Genomic DNA, 18,673 nt, shown 5'->3' with positions numbered 1-18,673 from the left:
CATCTACCCATAATTGTCCCCGCTCTATTTGATCACCTCTGAACGTCGCACTTGCATCAATCATGGGAAAGCTAATTGACGTAGTTTCAAAGGATTCGCTATTCTCCACTTCAACCTTTCCGATATTAGAAAGGAAAGGTAGTAGAAAGGATGCTGCTGCACTTGCTCGCCATATACCAGCTGGTCGAATACCCGAAGTGAGACCAAATTTCCCAGCAGAGGCGATTGGATTAGCAAATGAGCATAATAAGCTTCTTCCTACCGATACCAGTGACCACAGAACCAGGGGGAGCTGACTCTGGAAGTTAACAGGTTGGTCGGTGATGGAACATTGCAAATAGGAGCCGGAATAAGTGAATTGTGGGCAACGGTTAAGTCACCCTCGAACCCTGGAAAGCAGGAAGGTAGGACCTCAGTCACGTTTGGCAACGTTGCGCTGACTGATCCGATTGCTGCGCAAGTAATCTACAGTTTGTCGGGCAACCCGGGAGTGACAAGGCGACGAGAAGAATACCACGTCGCATTATATCTCTTCCTTCAGAAATCGAACCACCACAATTTACAATAGATGTTGTTGTGAATGTCATCGGGAACGCTAAAAAATCGAAAGCGTTGGACCCTGATGAAATCTCCATGGTAGTGCTGAAACACCTGGGTGAGCCGGGAATCGAGTATCTCACTAAAGTTCTCAACCTGTCGCTAGCCACCCACATCGTCATGTCAGCGAAGGCGAATCGTACAAATGGATTTCGCTTTTGTCGCCCGTAGCAAAGACCCTTGAGGCTTTAGTCCTCCCCAGCGTCAGAAATAGCTATCCAGTTGCCGATCATCAGCATGGGTTTCGCACGCAGAATGACAACAGCGCCGTGCGATAGGGCAGTGTTGGTGGCGTCCGACTTATCAAAAACCTTTGATACTGTCAAGCTATCCACGCTGTTTGAGGACATCGAACAGTCAACCTCCCGTATAAGTTTGAAACGTTGGGTTTCGCACGCAGAATGACAACAGCGCCGTGCGATAGGGCAGTGTTGGTGGCGTCCGACTTATCAAAAACCTTTGATACTGTCAAGCTATCCACGCTGTTTGAGGACATCGAACAGTCTACCTCCCGTATAAGTTTGAAACGTTGGATACTCAATTATTTGTGCGAACTCCAGTCGTACGTGGAATTCAGGAACAAGAATTTCAAGCCCAGTAGAGTGAAGCAGCGAGTTTCCCAAGGTGGGGTGGTTATTCCGGAACTGTTTGACTTGTACCTTTCCTGTATTCCACCCCCTCCAGGCGGCATTGAGATCGTAAGATTTACGGATTATTGTACAATCTTGGGTACCTTCCCTGATGTAATTTGTGAAAGGCTGAACTCCTATTTGACAGATCTTAACACCTTTTCCACGCGAGGAATATGCAAATATCCGCCACTAAATTTACGCTCACTAGGTTCACCACATGGGCTGCAGAGTTGAGAACTGAGTTGAATGTCGTGGTCTATGGAACCGGAATTCCGACCAACAACTACCTCAAGATTCTAGGGTGTACATTTGACAGCATGTTCACGTTCCGCACATGTCACAGCCATCTGTGAATAGCTGAAATGTAGGAACAAAGTCCTAAAGTCCCTAGCCGACAGCACTCTGGGTGCAGATAAAGAAACCCTGTTAACCATATAAAACGCAATAGGTCGGTCTGTGGTAAGTTATGCGGGGCACAATGGTTCAGAAATCAGGTTTCCTGACCAATCGTCACCGATTGTTAATTCGATTGTAATTATAATGAAACTTAGGAGACAAAAAATTAGGCCAATATATTGGAAGGTGTGGGCGTGGCGTGCTCCTAAATACGGCAATAGAAATAAATAACTAGTTCTCGGAAACTATAACAGATATCGCGTTCATTGTTTTTTTAGGTAGGTAGGATTGTTGCCTTTAAGAATCGTTTTAATAAATTACCGTAGCGTTTACACGCAGTGAGCTATATTATTTTTCCTCAGGTACAAACAGCCTGTTTCACTACGTGTATGATTTTTAAATTTTGTATTTGTTTTAAAGCAAACACAAAGTCAATATTGCCATGAAAACCAAAGTTTACATGTTTTTCATTCGCAATCATTTTCTTTCGACATTGTGAAACAGGCCCTAAATTTTCGTGAAATTCCAATTTTAGTGGAGTAGAACTTTTAGGAAACAATATGGAACAAGGTTTGGTATTCGCAGAAAGATGCCTGCGAGTGTCCTCTTTCAGACTAATCTTTGGTAACAGTCCCTTTCCGTCCGTTTAACACTTTTTTAAAATTTAAATTACATATGTAAAAATGTGTGCTTTTTATAAAAAACCTGAGGAGTGTTTTTTTCATTTTTAAACAAATTTTATATTTTTTGAAAAAAATTTTAAATTTTTAAAAAAAAAATTGTTTTTTTTATAATTTGTATACCGTCAACATTTATGATAACTAAGGTATATACACTTTCATACGGGCAAAATGTGACTCATCGGTATGATGGAAGAAATCCGGTTCAGAAATTTGGAGTTGATTTAGATATGTCCGTTCGTTTGTCTGTCTGGCTGGAGCGCACGACAACTCCTGAACAGATCAACCGATTCGCTCCAAAAATTTGGCATTAGTAATGTTTTGTCCAAACTTAGTTTAAGTTCGACGATGGGTTATATCGGTCCACTCCTTCAGGTACCTCCCCCACAAAAATTCGAAAATGTTCGGAAAATTTGTGCGCACGATAACTCTTGAAGGGAGCAACTGATTTGGTCCATACTTTGCACATCGTGAAACTTCTACCAGACTGTGATGAGGTTCTGATATGGACTCAATCGGTAGACTTCTTCGGATACCTCCCATACAAAATTTTGGAAAAGTTCAGTTTGAGACCTGCTGTCGAATCGCTTTGATCTTTGTTATAACAACTTGTTACATACACATACGCCGGTACAAGTTTCATAAGGGCAAGTTCATACTTCTTGAGAAAACAGCCCGAAAGGTTTAAAACTACCTATGGCAACATATGCAGTGGCTGGAGAGCACGATAACCCTCGAACTGATCAAACGATTTAGTCCAAAATGTGGCCTTCGTCATATTTTCTCCAAACTTAGTTTCAGTTCGAAGATAAGCAATACCGGTCCACAACTTCCGGTACAACCCCCTATATTTAGAAAATGTCACTAAAATGGTATGCACGATATCCCTTGAACGGGGTAACCAATTTGGTACAAACTTTGGATCTCCTAATGTTTCGTCCAAATTTAGTTTAATTTCTAAAATGGCCCATATCGGTCCTCTCCTTAGGGTACCTCCCCCACAGAAGTTCAACATTTGTGTCGAAAATCCTTTGGAAATGCTGTTCGTTGTGGTGCTATTTACAGCCATATTATGTTTTCCGTGGACAAGCCCATGCTTCCTGGCATACTTGTCCAAAAGTTATACGATGACCCACTGAAATGACTAGTGGGCGCCATATCTATCAAAAAGATATGACTCTCAAAATAAGATCCACCTCCATAATGGACAATGTCGGTCCATTCCTTTAAATATCTCCTCCGTAATACTTTTGAACTTTAATCCTAATACACATTTTTGTCGGCAAATTCAAATGTCCAAAAAGGGACACAAAATTGTGAAAATTCTAAATACATTCGATCAGTCCGTAGATGAAAGTTTCAATTCACATAGGCTGAGGGTATATCTCTGTCGCCAAAGACGACTGATACTTTTTTACTTGTTTCTACGACTTCTACTTTATCTTGAGTGAAATTTTCACGTTGTTATCTCTAAAACTCAACGAGTTACAGCTCATTTACTACGAGTTTGTCATAAGTCAATAAAAAAGTTTTTTGAGTTTATGAAGCGCTGAAACACTTCATATCATGCTTGATCATGTACAGAAATTTAGCACTGATATCTGGTTAGCTATTTGAAAAATATTTATTTAATTTTTTCGGTAATGATCTTTTATCTTATGGCAGAGTTATATACATACATATATAGCTAGCTACTTACTGGTCCTATTTACATTCCTTATTTACCCCCCAAAAAGTAGTATTACAACAACATCCATTAACAAAACAAAAATGTAGGTCAGTTTTTTTATACGTACCAATTATATGTTTGTAAAAAATTGGATTATCTGTTGCAGAGTAAAAACGTCCTGTAAAAATCCCATACATACTCGTCCATACATACACATGTATGTTATCACTTGTGTTGTTTTTTACAATATATTACATAACAATAATTGAAACGTATGGTGAGATAAATTCTTTCCTTCCTTTGAACAAACCTAAGCTAGAAAAATTATGAATAAAAAACTACCTAAAAGACTATCCCTCCCACGATGGTAAAAATGAAACCACGTAATGGCTGGCCATTATCCTCAGTAAAAACATTTCCAAATAAAAAATTCACATCTTTCCAAAGTGTAATGGCCTTACGAAGGAAAATTGGATTTATTAACAGACCAAGAATAGCGAGAGACAATTTGCTTCATGCCAACGCTCGCTGGACATTTTACATTATTTATTAGCTTCAAAGTGTTTCTTGGGATCTTAAACATTATTAAACAAATATTTTTTTACTTTATTTTAGATGTGGCTGTGATGAGTGTGTCACTTCACAGGAATCCGATTCTTTGCGGCATTCACAATCACGTATTAATGCTTATCGTGCTTTATCGGCTAGCTCTTTAATTGCTTTGAGTTCACGTGATCCGGTCCTGACAGCATTCGAATTGGCTTGGGAATTGAAACGTCTACAAACTATGGAATCGGAATTTCGTGCAGAATATGGGGTAAGTGGGATATATTTATAAGTTTTTAGGAGACTCCAAAGCAAGACAGGACTTACTGATGTATTTTAAAGATTTTAACAAATCTTCCGAAGCGTTGGTTTTAATTTAGGGCAACCGATTCTTTATTACTTTCATTTTTAACCCAACATTTTTCGAATTTCTTGCAGGAGATGCGAGCTGGTGTTCAAGAGTTTGTAACGTCACTTTTGGATCATGTACGAACTTCCACGGAGCTTGAAGTTATGTTAAATTTTAATCATGAGCCATCCAATGATATTTGGTTCCCTGGAAAAAGACAAACCTTGGAAAGATTGAAGTTGGCTATTCGTTTCAAACAAAAAACGGTAAGTCTTTAAAACGTTCGAAGGGAATCTTTACTGATAACCATAAGAGAGTATGAAAAGGCCATCAAAGTGAATTGTATACTCGAGTTGAAGGGAACTGCAGGAAGTCTTTATAGACGAGCTGAAGGGAGTCCTTTAAGAGGAGCTGGAGGCAGTATTTATAGATGAGGTGAAGGAGGCCTTTATATGCGACTAGAAGGGAGTCTTTATTGACGAGATGAAGGGAGTATTTATAGATGAGCTGAAGGAAATCTTTATAGACAACCAGAAGGGAGTCTTTACAGACGAGTTGAAGGGAGTCTTTATAGACGAGCTGAAGGAAGTCTTTATAGACGAGCTGAAGGAAGTCTTTACACACGAGCTGAAGGAAGTCTTTATACACGAGCAGAAGGGACACTTTATAAACGAGCAGAAGAGAGCATTTATAGATGTCCTGAAGGAAGTCTTTATAGGCGACTAGAATGGAGTCTTTATAAACGAGCTGAAGGGAGTATTTATAGATGAACTGAAGGAAATCTTTATGGGCGACTAGAAGGGAGTCTTTATAGATGAACTGAAGGAAATCTTTATGGGCGACTAGAAGGGAGTCTTTATAGACGAGCTAAAGGGAGTATTTATAGATGAGCTGAAGGAAGTCTTTATAGACGACCAGAAGGGAGACTTTATAGACGAGCAGAAGGAGTCTTAATAGATGTGCTGAAGGAAGTCTTTATAGACGACTCGAAGGTAGTCTTTATATACGAGCTGAAGGGAGTATTTATAGACAAGCTGAAAGACGTCGTTGTAGACGACCAGAAGGGAGTCTTTACAGACGAGCTGAAGGGAGTGTTTATAGACGAGCAGAAAAGAGTCTTTATAGACGAGCTGAAGGGAGTATTTATAGACGAGCAGAAGGGAGTCTTTACAGACGAGCTGAAGGGAGTCTTTATAGACGAGCTGAAGGGAGTCTATTTAGACGACCAGAAGGGAGTCTTTATAGACGCACAGAAGGCAGTCTTTATAGACGCACAGAAGGCAGTCTTTATAGACGCACAGAAGGCAGTCTTTATAGACGACCAGAAGGGAGTCTTCATAGACGAGCAGAATGGAGTCTTTATAGACGAGCTGAAGGGAGTCTTTATAGACGAGCTGATAGAAATCTTTATAGACGAGCTGAAGGGAGTGTTTATAAATGAGCTTAAGGTAGTATTTATAGACGACCAGAAGGGAGTCTTTATAGACGACCACAAGGGGTCTTCATAGACGAGCGGAAAAGAGTCTTTATAGACGAGCTGAAAGAAGTCTTTAAGATAACCAGAAGGGAGTCTTTATGGACGAGCTGAAGGAAGTCTTTAAAGACGAGCTGAAGGGAGTCTGTATAGACGAGCTGAGGGGAGTCTGTATAGACGAGCTGAATGGAGTCTGTATAGACGAGCTGAAGAGAGTCTGTGTAGACGAGCTGAATGGAGTCTGTTTAGACGAGCTGAATGGAGTCTGTATAGACTAGCTGAAGGAAATCTGTATAGACTAGCTGAAGATAGCCTTTATATAGACGAGACGAGAAGGGAGTGATTATAGACGAGCTGAAAGGAATCTTTATTGTTTAAGGCAGTCTTTTGGGGCTGGCGTTTTTGTGGCGGTGCAAGCTCAACAATTACTGTAGCTTACAGCGTTGTGAAGGTTACAACGCACTAAGGAAGTATCGCACCAGAAGAAGGGGTGAGAGATTAGTCTTCCTATTGCACCAGTTTGTTCAATACAAACCTATCTCCCTTGAGCCTGGCTCTAATAACCCGTGCATGTGATGTATGGGGGTAGCAGTCAGGCGTGGAACTGCCAAGGTAGAGTAACAGAACGTATACATCCGGCCGATAAATTGCTTTACTCGAGGTTATAGACGCAACCCATTAGATCGCTTTGGAAGATTGTATCCGTCTGGTCTTGGGGCAATTTAATGCTCATCATGAGTTGTGGCCAGAATTATCGGAAGTGTCACAGTTCGCCAGACTTAACCATCGTGTCACCTGACCACCCGTCGTTTCAATTAGATCATACCATCTCCCCAAAATTGTCTCCATCCACAGACTGCCCGATATCATCACCTCTGAACGCCGCACTTTCATCAGTCTTTGGAAAGCTAATTGGCTGAATTTCAGAGAGTTCACTAATAACCGCTTCAGAGATCTGTCCAACCCTTCTGATGCCCGGGTAGCAGAAAGGACATTCCGAGACATCATAACTGCTGCTGCCGCGCGTCTTATACCTGCTGGTCGAATATCCGAAGTGAGACCAAACTTCCCAAAAGAGGCGATCGAAATAGCAAATGTGAGTGTTGAGGTTCGTCGTGCCAACCCCAGTGACCCCAGAGTAAGTGGGGCTGACACTAGATGTTAACAGGTTGGTCGGTAAGCATAAGCGAAACAAGTGATTATATCATCTGAAGAGTTGCAACATTGGAGTAAGTAAATTGTATGCAAACGGCTAATTTGCTCTCGAACCCTAGAAAGAAGGAAGGTAGGAGCTTGGTCACGTTTGACGAAGTTCCGCCGACTTATTCAAAGAGGTGCGCAAGTTATTTCAATCGACAGTTTGTCGAACACCCCTGGAGTGATAGGGCGAAGAGAAGAGCACTACATTGCATTAAATCTCTTCCTGCCGAGGAAGAACCACCACAATTTACAATGGATGTTGTTGCGAATATCATCAGGAACACTAAATCACCTAAAGCGTTAGGCGCTGATGGGATCTCCATGTTAATGCTCGAACAGCTGGATGAGCCGACAACCTGTCGATAGTCACCCACAGTGACTATAAAGCCAGTCGAGGATACCAGCAAAGGTGAATAGTACAGACTGACAAAGACATAAATACAACAAGATAAGACATTTTGTTTGCTATCATTCTTCAGTGAATGGCTTTTGAATTTAACATAATGTTATATCACGATATGGTGATATAACATTTTTTTCTTTTATACATTTTTACGTATTTAACCGAATTTACCTATCCAGTTGACATAGAATTATTCTTGAATAGATCCTTGAATTCATAAATTTCGTTTCTGATACCATTACATGAAATGTTCCTCCTTGGTTGCGATTTTGAATTAACTGCAATCTGTTAAGGGTAATGTTTCTACACAAAGTTTCGTAAACATTTTTTTGTTGCATGCATTTTGTCAGGTCTTTATTACTTTATGTCTTTGAGACTGATTTCGATTTAGTCGTCCGTAGCAAAGACCCTTACGTCTTTAGTCCTCCCCAGCGTCAAAAATAGCTATGCAGTTGGCGATCACCAGTACCACAACAGCGCTACACGCCATCTCCACACATATTAGTCAAGGACTCAACCGGAGACGCTCGACTTATCAAAAGCCTTTGATACTGTCAAGCATTCCACGCTGATTGAGGACAAGACAACCCTCCAGACGATAGGTCGGTCTGTGGTAAGGTATGCGGCGCATATAAGTGGAACGCAATGGAAAAATATTCAAACCTGTGAGAATGCCGCACTCTAGCCGAAACTCCGTGGTTTCGCGTCAATCCTGTACGAAAGAACCCGCTGCCGTGGGATTAACCATGTTTTCGACAAAGATTCTTCCAGTACAGCAACACAATGGTATGCTTCCATTGCAGTACTTGCTCGGGTGTTAGCGTGGGAGCCATTCTAATCATCATATGGCGGATAGAACCCCCCACCAAGGCATGTAGTTAGGGAGCTTCATGATCTAAAAAGAGAGGTCCAACGTTACAAGAGAACCCTTAGATCAACAGGCCTATCAAGCATGTTTAAATAGCGTTCACACGGATGCAGTCGCAACAACCATCGTGTGAATGCGGTCCTCGGAGAACATCCCCCATCTATCGCAGCTGAGAAGCGTCAGCTGCCACGACAAACCAGAGTAAGTTTAGGCTCAACTCCGTTTGGGATGGTCTGAATTCCTATAGGGCAAGGATCGATAACACCGTGCAAAACATCTTGCCCGCACGACAATTCGCACCTTAACAACTGCCCTGCCAAACCTACTCAACTAACTCCAGTAGATCTGTGATTACATCCTATCCCACATTCCTAGAACTGGAGATAGACCTAGAGCCAGATTAAGGCGAAAACGAACATACAAACTGATCAAATACTGTTACAAGAACAATAACAACAACTAGATTGTGAGAACTCTTTATTTTTCACCAGCGTTTCTTCTTTCCACTGGCAAGTCAAGTTCGAAGATTGGCTATATCGGTCCATGTTTTGCTATAGCCCGATTTTCGGTATTTTGCGGATTTAAGCTACACTTTTGGACTGAACTACCAGTAATTTAACATTTGAGGACCCCATTGGTCACAAAACATCTCCATAAAAAATTGTAAACATAGATCCACATTTTAGTATAGCCCCCACATAACGGTAACTCCCGATTACATACATTTCGATTCGATACGTTTTTGAACCAAACTACCTGTAATTTGAGGTTCACAAAGGTCACAAAATATCTGCACTAAATATAATCAACATAGGTCCGTGTTTCGGTATTGCCCCAATATAACGGTACCTCCCGATTTACGGTCTTTTGAGGATTTTTGGTACATTTGTTGACCATTAGAGGTTCTCAGTGGCCACAAAACTTCTCTACCAAAAATAGACAACATTGCTCCATGTTTTGGTATAGCCCCCATATAACGGTACCTCCTGATATTCGTTATTTTTAGCTAATTTTTGGACCAAGCTACCTGTAATTTAACATTTGAGGTCCCCAGTGGTCACAAAACATTTCCATCAAAAATAGTCAACATTGGTCCATGTGTTGGTATAGCCCCCTTATAACGGTACAATTTTTGACGGAACTAACTACCTGTAATTTGAAATTTTAGATTCCTAATTGTCACAATACTTATCCACTAAAAATTTTCAACGTACGTCCATGTTTTGGTATTGCCCTTATATAACGGTACCTCCCGATTCTTTGTATTTTCAGGATTTTAGCTACACTTTTTGACCGAAATTTTACATTTTGGATTCCTAGTGGTCACGAAACTTCTCCACAAAAAATGTCAACATAGGTCCATATTTTAGTATAGCCCTCATATAAGGGGAGTTTAGCTGCATTTGTTGACCGAACTATCCGTAATAAGACATTTGAGGTTCGCAGTGGACCCAACAGAACTTTTCAACAAAGGTTTATGTTTTGGTTTAGTCCCACATAACGGTACCTTCCGAATTTCGAAATTTTGATAATATTGGTTACAATTTGATATTTAAGGTTCCCAGTGGTCACAAAACTTCAGCACCAAAATTTGTTAACTAGGTCCATGAGTTGGAATGGGGCCCATATAATGGTATCTCCCGATTTTCGGTATTTTTCAACTTAGGTCCATGTTTTGGTATACGGGTTGTTTGGGTACGTGTCGATTTTCGGTATTCTGAGGATATTAGGTACAATTTTTAACCGAACTGTCAGTAATTTGACATTTGAGGTTCCCAGCAGTCACTAAACATGTCCACCAAAAATTAAATCAACATAGGTCCACGTTTTGGTATAGCCCCTATATAAGGGTGACTGCCGATTTTAGATTTATTGAGGAGTTTAGCTGCATTTGTTGACCGAACTATCCGTAATATAACATTTGAGATTCCCAATAAAACATCTCAACAAATAATTTTCAACAAAGGCTCCCGATTTTCGAAATTTTGATAATACTGGCTACAATTTTTAGCCGAACTATCCGTAATTTGATATTTAAAGTTCCCAGTGGTCACAAATCTTCACCACCAAAAATTCTTAACATAGGTCCACGCTTTGGTATAGCCCCCATATAAGTGTGCCTGCCGATTTTAGGTTTTTTGAGGAGTTTAGCTGCATTTGTTGACCGAATTATCCGTAATATGACATTTGACGTTCACACAACTTCTCTACCAAAAATTGTCGACATTGGTCCACACTTTGATAATGGGTCCATATAACGGTGTCGCACAGTGGGAAAAAATGCAGATATAGCGTGCAGAAAATAAAAGTCGATGTTTTATTGTATGTTTATCCATAATTATGATAAGAATAGCTTTAGATTGACAATTTTACTTCATTTATTGATATATTTGGTCGATTTAGTTTTCTTTATATATATATATATATATATATATATATATTTTTTTTTTTTTTTTTTTGTATAACTCCCATAGGGCAGTACCTCTCGATTTATGTAATTTTGTGATTTTAGCCGCATTATTCAAATGAAATGGCTGAAATTCCACATTTAGTCTTCGTAAATAGTATAAAATATTCCGACAGAGCATTGTCGTTACAGGTACACTTTTTGATATAACACCCATAGGAAGAAGGTACCGCCCGATTTCGGTAATTTTTAGATTTTAGCCGCATTATCCAACTGAAATGGCTGAAATTTAGCATTTTGTCTTCATTGGGAATATAAAATATTCCGACAGACATTTGTCGGTACAGGTCCACTTTTTGATATAGCCCCCATAGAACTGTACCGCCCGATTTTAGGTATTTTTAAAATTTCACCCACATATCCAACCGAAATGGCTGAAATCTGATTTGAATATACATAATTTATGGTGGTGGGGATAATAAGAGTTCAAAATCAACCCGTTCTGTCATTTTAAGTAATAAAAACTTGTATTTAACAGTTTGTTTGAAGACGCATCACTGCATTAATTTTCCTACTTCCACCCATATCGTGGGAACCGTCCATTTTTTGATTTTCTGCACGCTAGATCGGTATTTTTTCCCACTGTATGCCGTGGTCATAAAATTTCTGTACCTAAAATTGTGGACAGGAAAGAAATAGTAGAGGAACTTAACAATTGTATTACATGTTCTTTTTATTACAGTTTGTTGCCCATCCTAATGTTCAACAGCTGCTTGCGGCCATTTGGTATGAGGGTCTACCCGGTTTTCGTCGTAAACAGACATCGCAACAAATTATGGATGTAATGAAATTAGGATGCATGTTTCCCATTAACAGTATGAACTACCTAATGTGTCCGGATTCTGATGCTGGCAAATTTATGAAGAAACCTTTCATCAAATTCATTTCCCATTCTTGCTCTTATATGGTGTTTTTGAGTAAGTCCCCGAAGGAATTCAGAACATATTCACAAAAAATGACTTCCCAAAATGTACAAATTACAGTGCTTTTGGGCGCCGCTTCCTTACGTATCGTCCAGATAATGTTTGAGTTAATTGGCTTTCCATGGATGTTGGCTATGTTGGAGGATTGGCGAAAACATGAACGTGGCTCTTTACCCGGTCCCATTGAATTGGGTATTATTATGTATATTAGCAGTAAGTATGACATTGTACCTCCATCGTACCTCCATCATTCGGAAAATGTAAACTCACAATTTTTAGGTTTAATATTTGGCGAATTGAAATCTCTGTATTCGGATGGCCTATTGGAGTATATACAAGATCTGTGGAACATAGTGGATTTTATATCAAATATGTTTTATGTGACCTGGATACTGTGTCGAGCCACAGCCTGGATTGTGGTGCATGTAAGTGTGTTTGGATAATTGTATGGCCACATAAAGCATTTTGAATTTAATTTGCTTCGACATCTTTTGCAGCGTGATCTTTGGTATCGTAATATAGATCCCTTCTTTCCACGTGAACATTGGCATCCATTTGATCCTATGCTGTTGTCCGAAGGTGCCTTTGCTGCGGGCATGGTATTTTCCTATTTGAAACTGGTACACATATTCTCCATAAATCCCCATTTGGGACCGTTGCAAGTGTCATTGGGCCGCATGATTATCGATATCATAAAGTTCTTCTTCATCTACACTTTGGTTCTGTTTGCCTTCGGCTGCGGTCTCAATCAATTGTTGTGGTACTATGCTGAATTGGAACAACACAAGTGTTATCATTTACATCCCGATGTGGCCGATTTCGATGATCAAGAGAAGGCTTGTACCATATGGAGACGTTTTTCAAAGTAGGAACGAACGTATCACAGCTCAGATTTTGTATCTTAAATTATATTTTCTATTTTCCCATTACAGCCTCTTTGAAACTTCGCAGTCTCTGTTTTGGGCCTCCTTTGGCTTAGTCGATTTGGTATCATTCGATTTGGCTGGCATCAAGAGTTTCACACGCTTTTGGGCGTTGCTGATGTTCGGTTCATATTCCGTAATCAATATTATTGTCCTGCTCAACATGTTGATTGCCATGATGTCCAATTCCTATCAAATCATCTCGGAACGTGCCGATGTTGAATGGAAATTTGCCCGAGCCCAGCTATGGATGAGTTATTTCGAAGATGGCGGCACTGTACCACCACCATTCAATATGATGCCTTCGGTTAAGTTGATGAAAAAGGCATTCGGCAAGGTGTCACGCAAACGTTCAAAGAGTTTTATGGTAAGTTTTTTCATTAAGATTTTTGGAAACAGGGGAGAACATTGAGATTACTACAGTTGCCGGGAACCAAATAAACAAGTTTTTGTAATAGTTTAGATACGGTACCGGAGTTAACTATATCCTAGTTATGAGGGTCTTGGATAACTTTGATGTTGCTTTTCCTCCGTTTGATAGTGCTGCGGCAATTTTGTGTAATTTGTTAATGCCCATTATTGGAGTGATGCCCGAGAGATCTTTTGTAATATGCCAAAATTTTATATGGACATTTCTTCTAGGTTCGGATTAATAGAATAACACATGATACATTGGAATCATTGGGATAACAATTATTGCAGAGGAACTGCAGATATTACCTGTCAAATCATTGGGTTCGTTGGTAATTTAGGTTTCACACATGGTACCTAATGAGATGGAGGTTGCTGGGATAGACTCGAGCAAGTAGGGTTCGTCACAGAAAATTTATATTGAAGTGACTGCGAGTGAAGTTGGGTGCCACCGTGGTGCAATGGTATGCATGCCCGCCTTGCACGCAGAAGGTCGGTGGTTCGATTCCCCGGCCAGGCAACATCAAAAAATTTTCAACTGTGGCAAAATACCCCTCAGTAATGTTGGCGACATTTCTTGAGTATTTCAGCCTTGAAAAACTTCTCCACAAGTGGTGTCTTAAGACACGCCGTTCGGACTCGGCGATAAACAGTAGGTCCCATATCATTGTGCTAAATATGAATCGGGGTGCACTCATTGATATGAGAGAAGTCTCCCTTGTCCCGTATAGGATGTTGTGGAACAATGTTTTTTGTTTTGTTGACTGCGAGTGAAATATAGGGTTTTAGTTACTACTTATTCTAGTTGCGTTATGTTCAGGAACCACAAGTTCCTTCTTTAAGTAGGCTACTTCGGTGTTGTGGCTGTCGTCATCAAGGGACTAGCTTTTCTCAAGACTTACGACGACTCTTGGCCATACACATCGTGACCGAAATCTGAAACATTGTCAGGGTGGTCCTCCCGCTATTGAAGATAGGCAAAATGTCAACAAAGGCGAATCGCACAGACCAAGACCCTTTGAGGTTATACTCCTCCCCAGCATCATATATAGCTTTCCAGTTGCCGATCATCAGATTGGGTTCCGTAAGCACGACAACAGCGCTGCAAGCCATCTCCACATATTAGTCGAGGACTCAACTAGAACAAGCCGTGCGACAGTGTTGGTGGGACTCGACTTATCAAAAGCCTTTGATGCTGTCAATCACTCCACGCTTTTTAAGAACATTGAACAGACAACCTTTCGGCCAAGGTAGGTTGATATCTCCTGAACTGTCTAACTTTTACATTTCCTGTATTCCACCCCATCCTGACAGCATTGAGATCGTAACGTATTCAGTTTATTGTACGATCTTGGCGTTCTGTTCACCAAATGGACTATGGAGGTGAGCAATGGGCTGAGTATCACGATCGATTGGTAGCAGAATTCCGACCACTAACTAACCCATGATTCCAGGGGTCACATTCGACAGCATGTTCACGTTTGTGCATGCCACAGCTATTTACGACAGGCCGAAATGTAGGAACAACGTTCTTAAGTCCCTAGCCGGCAGCACTTAGGATGCAGACAGAGAATCCTTGTTGACTACATAAGCTATGCGGCGCCATTGTGGTCCGCGAAACATATTTTAAGCAGTCAGAATACCACCATGAAATCAGCAATAGCGTGTCTCCTTATGTCTTCAGTGGATCATCTGCATGAGGAGACAAAGAATCTTCCGGTATAGCAACACAATGACCCGGGTATTACCGTGAGAGTCATCCTTATCACCATATGATAGATAAATAGACCCAGAGCCAGATTAAGCAAAAAAAATGAACATAAAATAAAAACACTGTTACAACAGCAACAACAACGGCTCTTGGCTATAAGCGTTCTATTAGATAGCGATGTTCGGCTCTAGAATGAGTTTTGGGTCACATTCTTCCTACGTTCTTGTCCACGATGGCTCTGGAACGGAATAATGATCACGTTTTTCGAGTGTTCCGGCCAACTTCGGCTCTGGAACGAGATGTCGGTCATTTTATTCTTGTGTTAATCACTTTATTTTTGTCAGGCCCACGACGGCTTTGAAGCGGAATATCGATCAGTTTATTTATTCTTGTGTTCCATGGCCCTACGGCTCTTAAAAGAGTTATCGGTCACTTTCTTCCTTCGTTCTGGCCCGTGACGGCTCTGGAATGAAATATAGAATAAACTTTCTGTTCCAAACCACGAAGGCTTTTCAAGGAGATATACACAGATACATGTATTCCAGTAATCTGTATCACTCCAAATATCGATCACTTTATTCTTGTTTTTCAGGACGGGACGGCTCTGGAATGCATTGTCCGTCAAGCAACAACAACGGCTCTTGGCTATAAGCGTTCTATTAGATAGCGATGTTCGGCTCTAGAATGAGTTTTGGGTCACATTCTTTCTACGTTCTTGTCCACGATGGCTCTGGAACGGAATAATGATCACGTTTTTCGAGTGTTCCGGCCAACTTCGGCTCTGGAACGAGATGTCGGTCATTTTATTCTTGTGTTAATCACTTTATTTTTGTCAGGCCCACGACGGCTTTGAAGCGGAATATCGATCAGTTTATTTATTCTTGTGTTCCATGGCCCTACGGCTCTTAAAAGAGTTATCGGTCACTTTCTTCCTTCGTTCTGGCCCGTGACGGCTCTGGAATGAAATATAGAATAAACTTTCTGTTCCAAACCACGAAGGCTTTTCAAGGAGATATACACAGATACATGTATTCCAGTAATCTGTATCACTCCAAATATCGATCACTTTATTCTTGTTTTTCAGGACGGGACGGCTCTAGAATGCGTTGTCCGTCATATTCTTTCTAAGTTCACGTCCACGACTGCTCTGGAACGGAATGCTGATCACGTTATTCTTGTGTTCTGACCAACGACGGCTGTGGAACAGAATATCGATAACCTTATTCTTATCAGGCCGACGACAGCTCTGAAACGGAATGTCGATCAGTTTATTTATTCTTGAGTTTCGTGCCCCTACGGCTCTTGAACGAGTTATCGATCACTTTCTTTCTTCGTTCTGGTCCGCGACCATTCTGGTCCGTGACGGTTATGGAATAAAATATCGATCAGTTTATTCTTGTGTTCCAAACCACGAAGGCTTTTCATGGAGATATCGATAAATCTATTCCAGTGATCTGGATCACTGCGGTTCTTGAACCAAATATCCATCATTTTATTCGTGTTTTTCGGGACACGACGGCTCTTGAACGAGTTATAGGTCACTTCCTTACTACGTTCTGACCCACGAGGGCTCTGTAACGGAATTTCGATCACTTTATTCTTGTGTTCCGGGCCACGATGGTTCTTAAATAAGATACCTGACACTTTATTCTTGTGTTCTGGCCCATGACAGCTCTTGAACGAAATATTGCTCAATTGTCTGTCCTTGCGTTCTAGCCGTCGTGGGCGAAACGGGGAAATGTTCAACAATATCAAATATTCTTAGATTCAGTTCTTGAACTATATTTATTTAGTTAAAAGCATTATTCTTAAGTCCAGGCCCATGACTGCTCTTTAACTTCACTAGGAAGGTTAGTTAAAATCACTTTATTCCAGGCCCACGAAGCCCAAACAGCGACTCTTGAGCATTCCTACATAATTTGCACAGCACACTCTTTTTCTGGCTATTCGCTTTTTCCTTTCATCTGGTATCCAGGTAGACCGCTGTTTAATGACTATTCTCCAGCCTGGCTTGTGTCTGCCCTTTTATACGCTCGGTAGCAACTTCCAGGGAACCCTTCCCATCTGCGACTGCCATGTCGTTATTGGTAACAGCCGTTTTATGATCCTTCTTTACCGAATTCGAGAGTGATTAAAACCCTTGTCAACAATTTACCCAATCCTGTACCAATCCTGCATTGCTTCAGGTGGTTTGGCTAATTTTTCCTCTTATGAACGCCTACTAGTCTGTCAACATCAAGAGTAATACTCTAACTGTTGAGCCTTCAGGTACGATGGAGCTTATCACGCTCATTTGCGAGTCCCGTCCCAACTTCGTTGGGAAATTTCTTCAGATTTTGGGTATTCGGCCAACAGGTATATAACGAGCGACTGCAGTTGTGATTATGTCCCGTAAAATTTACTGAGCTATCCGAGGATCCGAGGAAATGGACAACTCTCTGAAGCGTTGATTGGTAAATTCTTTGAACCCGTGAAAATCATCCTTTCCATGGTTCGTATGACGTTTAGAGGTCGGTTGGCCTGTTGAAGAAGACGATGATAAGAAGGTGGTCTGAGCCAAGCGAAATGATAGGTTGCCAGGACACATCATTTATCAAACCAGGTGCCACAATGGTGATGTCTGACGAGCACCACCTTGTAGAAGCATCTTCGTTCACCGTGCAAAATGTGGAGCTTTAAATTTGCTCGACGAGCCGTGGTCATTGCCTAGGTATGAATGGCAAAGCTCATAATGATTATTGCAATCCAAAGTGTCAAACTAATATCAGGCATACAACGCAGGACACAACTATTCATCGACGGCATGTGCATATGAAGCAAATCTACCTCCTAAGTCCCACACTTTACTGCTGCTTTCACTCCATGTATGGGTCACTAGAAAGAAGCCCAAGTGAAATAGGTTTGTACTGGGCACAGTGATGTATAAGGAAGACAAATCCTACTACTTCGCTACTATCCTTCGATCAAACGTCGTAAACATGACAACGTTGCATGCAACAGGTAATGGTGAGATGCAATAGATGCACCCATCACAGGAGTTGCTCTGGACTCGTCCATGTGATGGACTACAACAGAGACAATGTTGCTGCATGATGCGTGAATATAGCCCCTAATACGAGATTTTATTGCCGGGAAACTAAGCTCCACAACAACTGCAACAGAAGTGAAGGTGGGGGATTAGCTTTCATATTGCACCAGTCTGTTCAATACATATTTGTCTTGCTTGAGCCTGGCTCTAATGACCCAGAATGTATGGGGATAGCTGTCAGGTGTTTAACTGCCGAGGTAGAATGGCTTAACCTATACATTCTGCCGATAAATAGCTGTACTCGAAGTTATAGTAGACCTAATACTAGCCCACTTTTGGAAGGTCATAACCGACTGATCATAGAAGAATTTAATGCTCCTCATGAGTTGTGACATT

General features: G+C 40.9%; 1 protein-coding gene across 11 annotated transcripts in view; it reads left to right on the top strand.

The window, feature by feature from the left end:
• The window catches only part of trp (transient receptor potential), a 95,291-nt gene that overhangs the window by 26,687 nt on the left and 49,931 nt on the right, over positions 1-18,673 (top strand). For all 11 annotated transcript variants that reach the window (XM_073959555.1, XM_073959554.1, XM_073959556.1 and 8 more), the window contains 7 exons: positions 4,590-4,791; positions 4,959-5,135; positions 11,964-12,198; positions 12,265-12,417; positions 12,484-12,629; positions 12,702-13,069; positions 13,137-13,494. In XM_073959555.1, the coding sequence (XP_073815656.1) occupies positions 4,590-4,791; positions 4,959-5,135; positions 11,964-12,198; positions 12,265-12,417; positions 12,484-12,629; positions 12,702-13,069; positions 13,137-13,494 (1,639 nt within the window). The remainder of the gene's footprint in view (positions 1-4,589; positions 4,792-4,958; positions 5,136-11,963; positions 12,199-12,264; positions 12,418-12,483; positions 12,630-12,701; positions 13,070-13,136; positions 13,495-18,673) is intronic.

The sequence above is a fragment of the Musca autumnalis genome, unplaced genomic scaffold (genome assembly GCF_047663935.1).
Source record: "Musca autumnalis isolate F117 unplaced genomic scaffold, ASM4766393v1 scaffold_1, whole genome shotgun sequence".
NCBI lineage: Eukaryota > Metazoa > Arthropoda > Insecta > Diptera > Muscidae > Musca > Musca autumnalis.
This window is presented reverse-complemented; position numbering and strand designations above follow the sequence as displayed.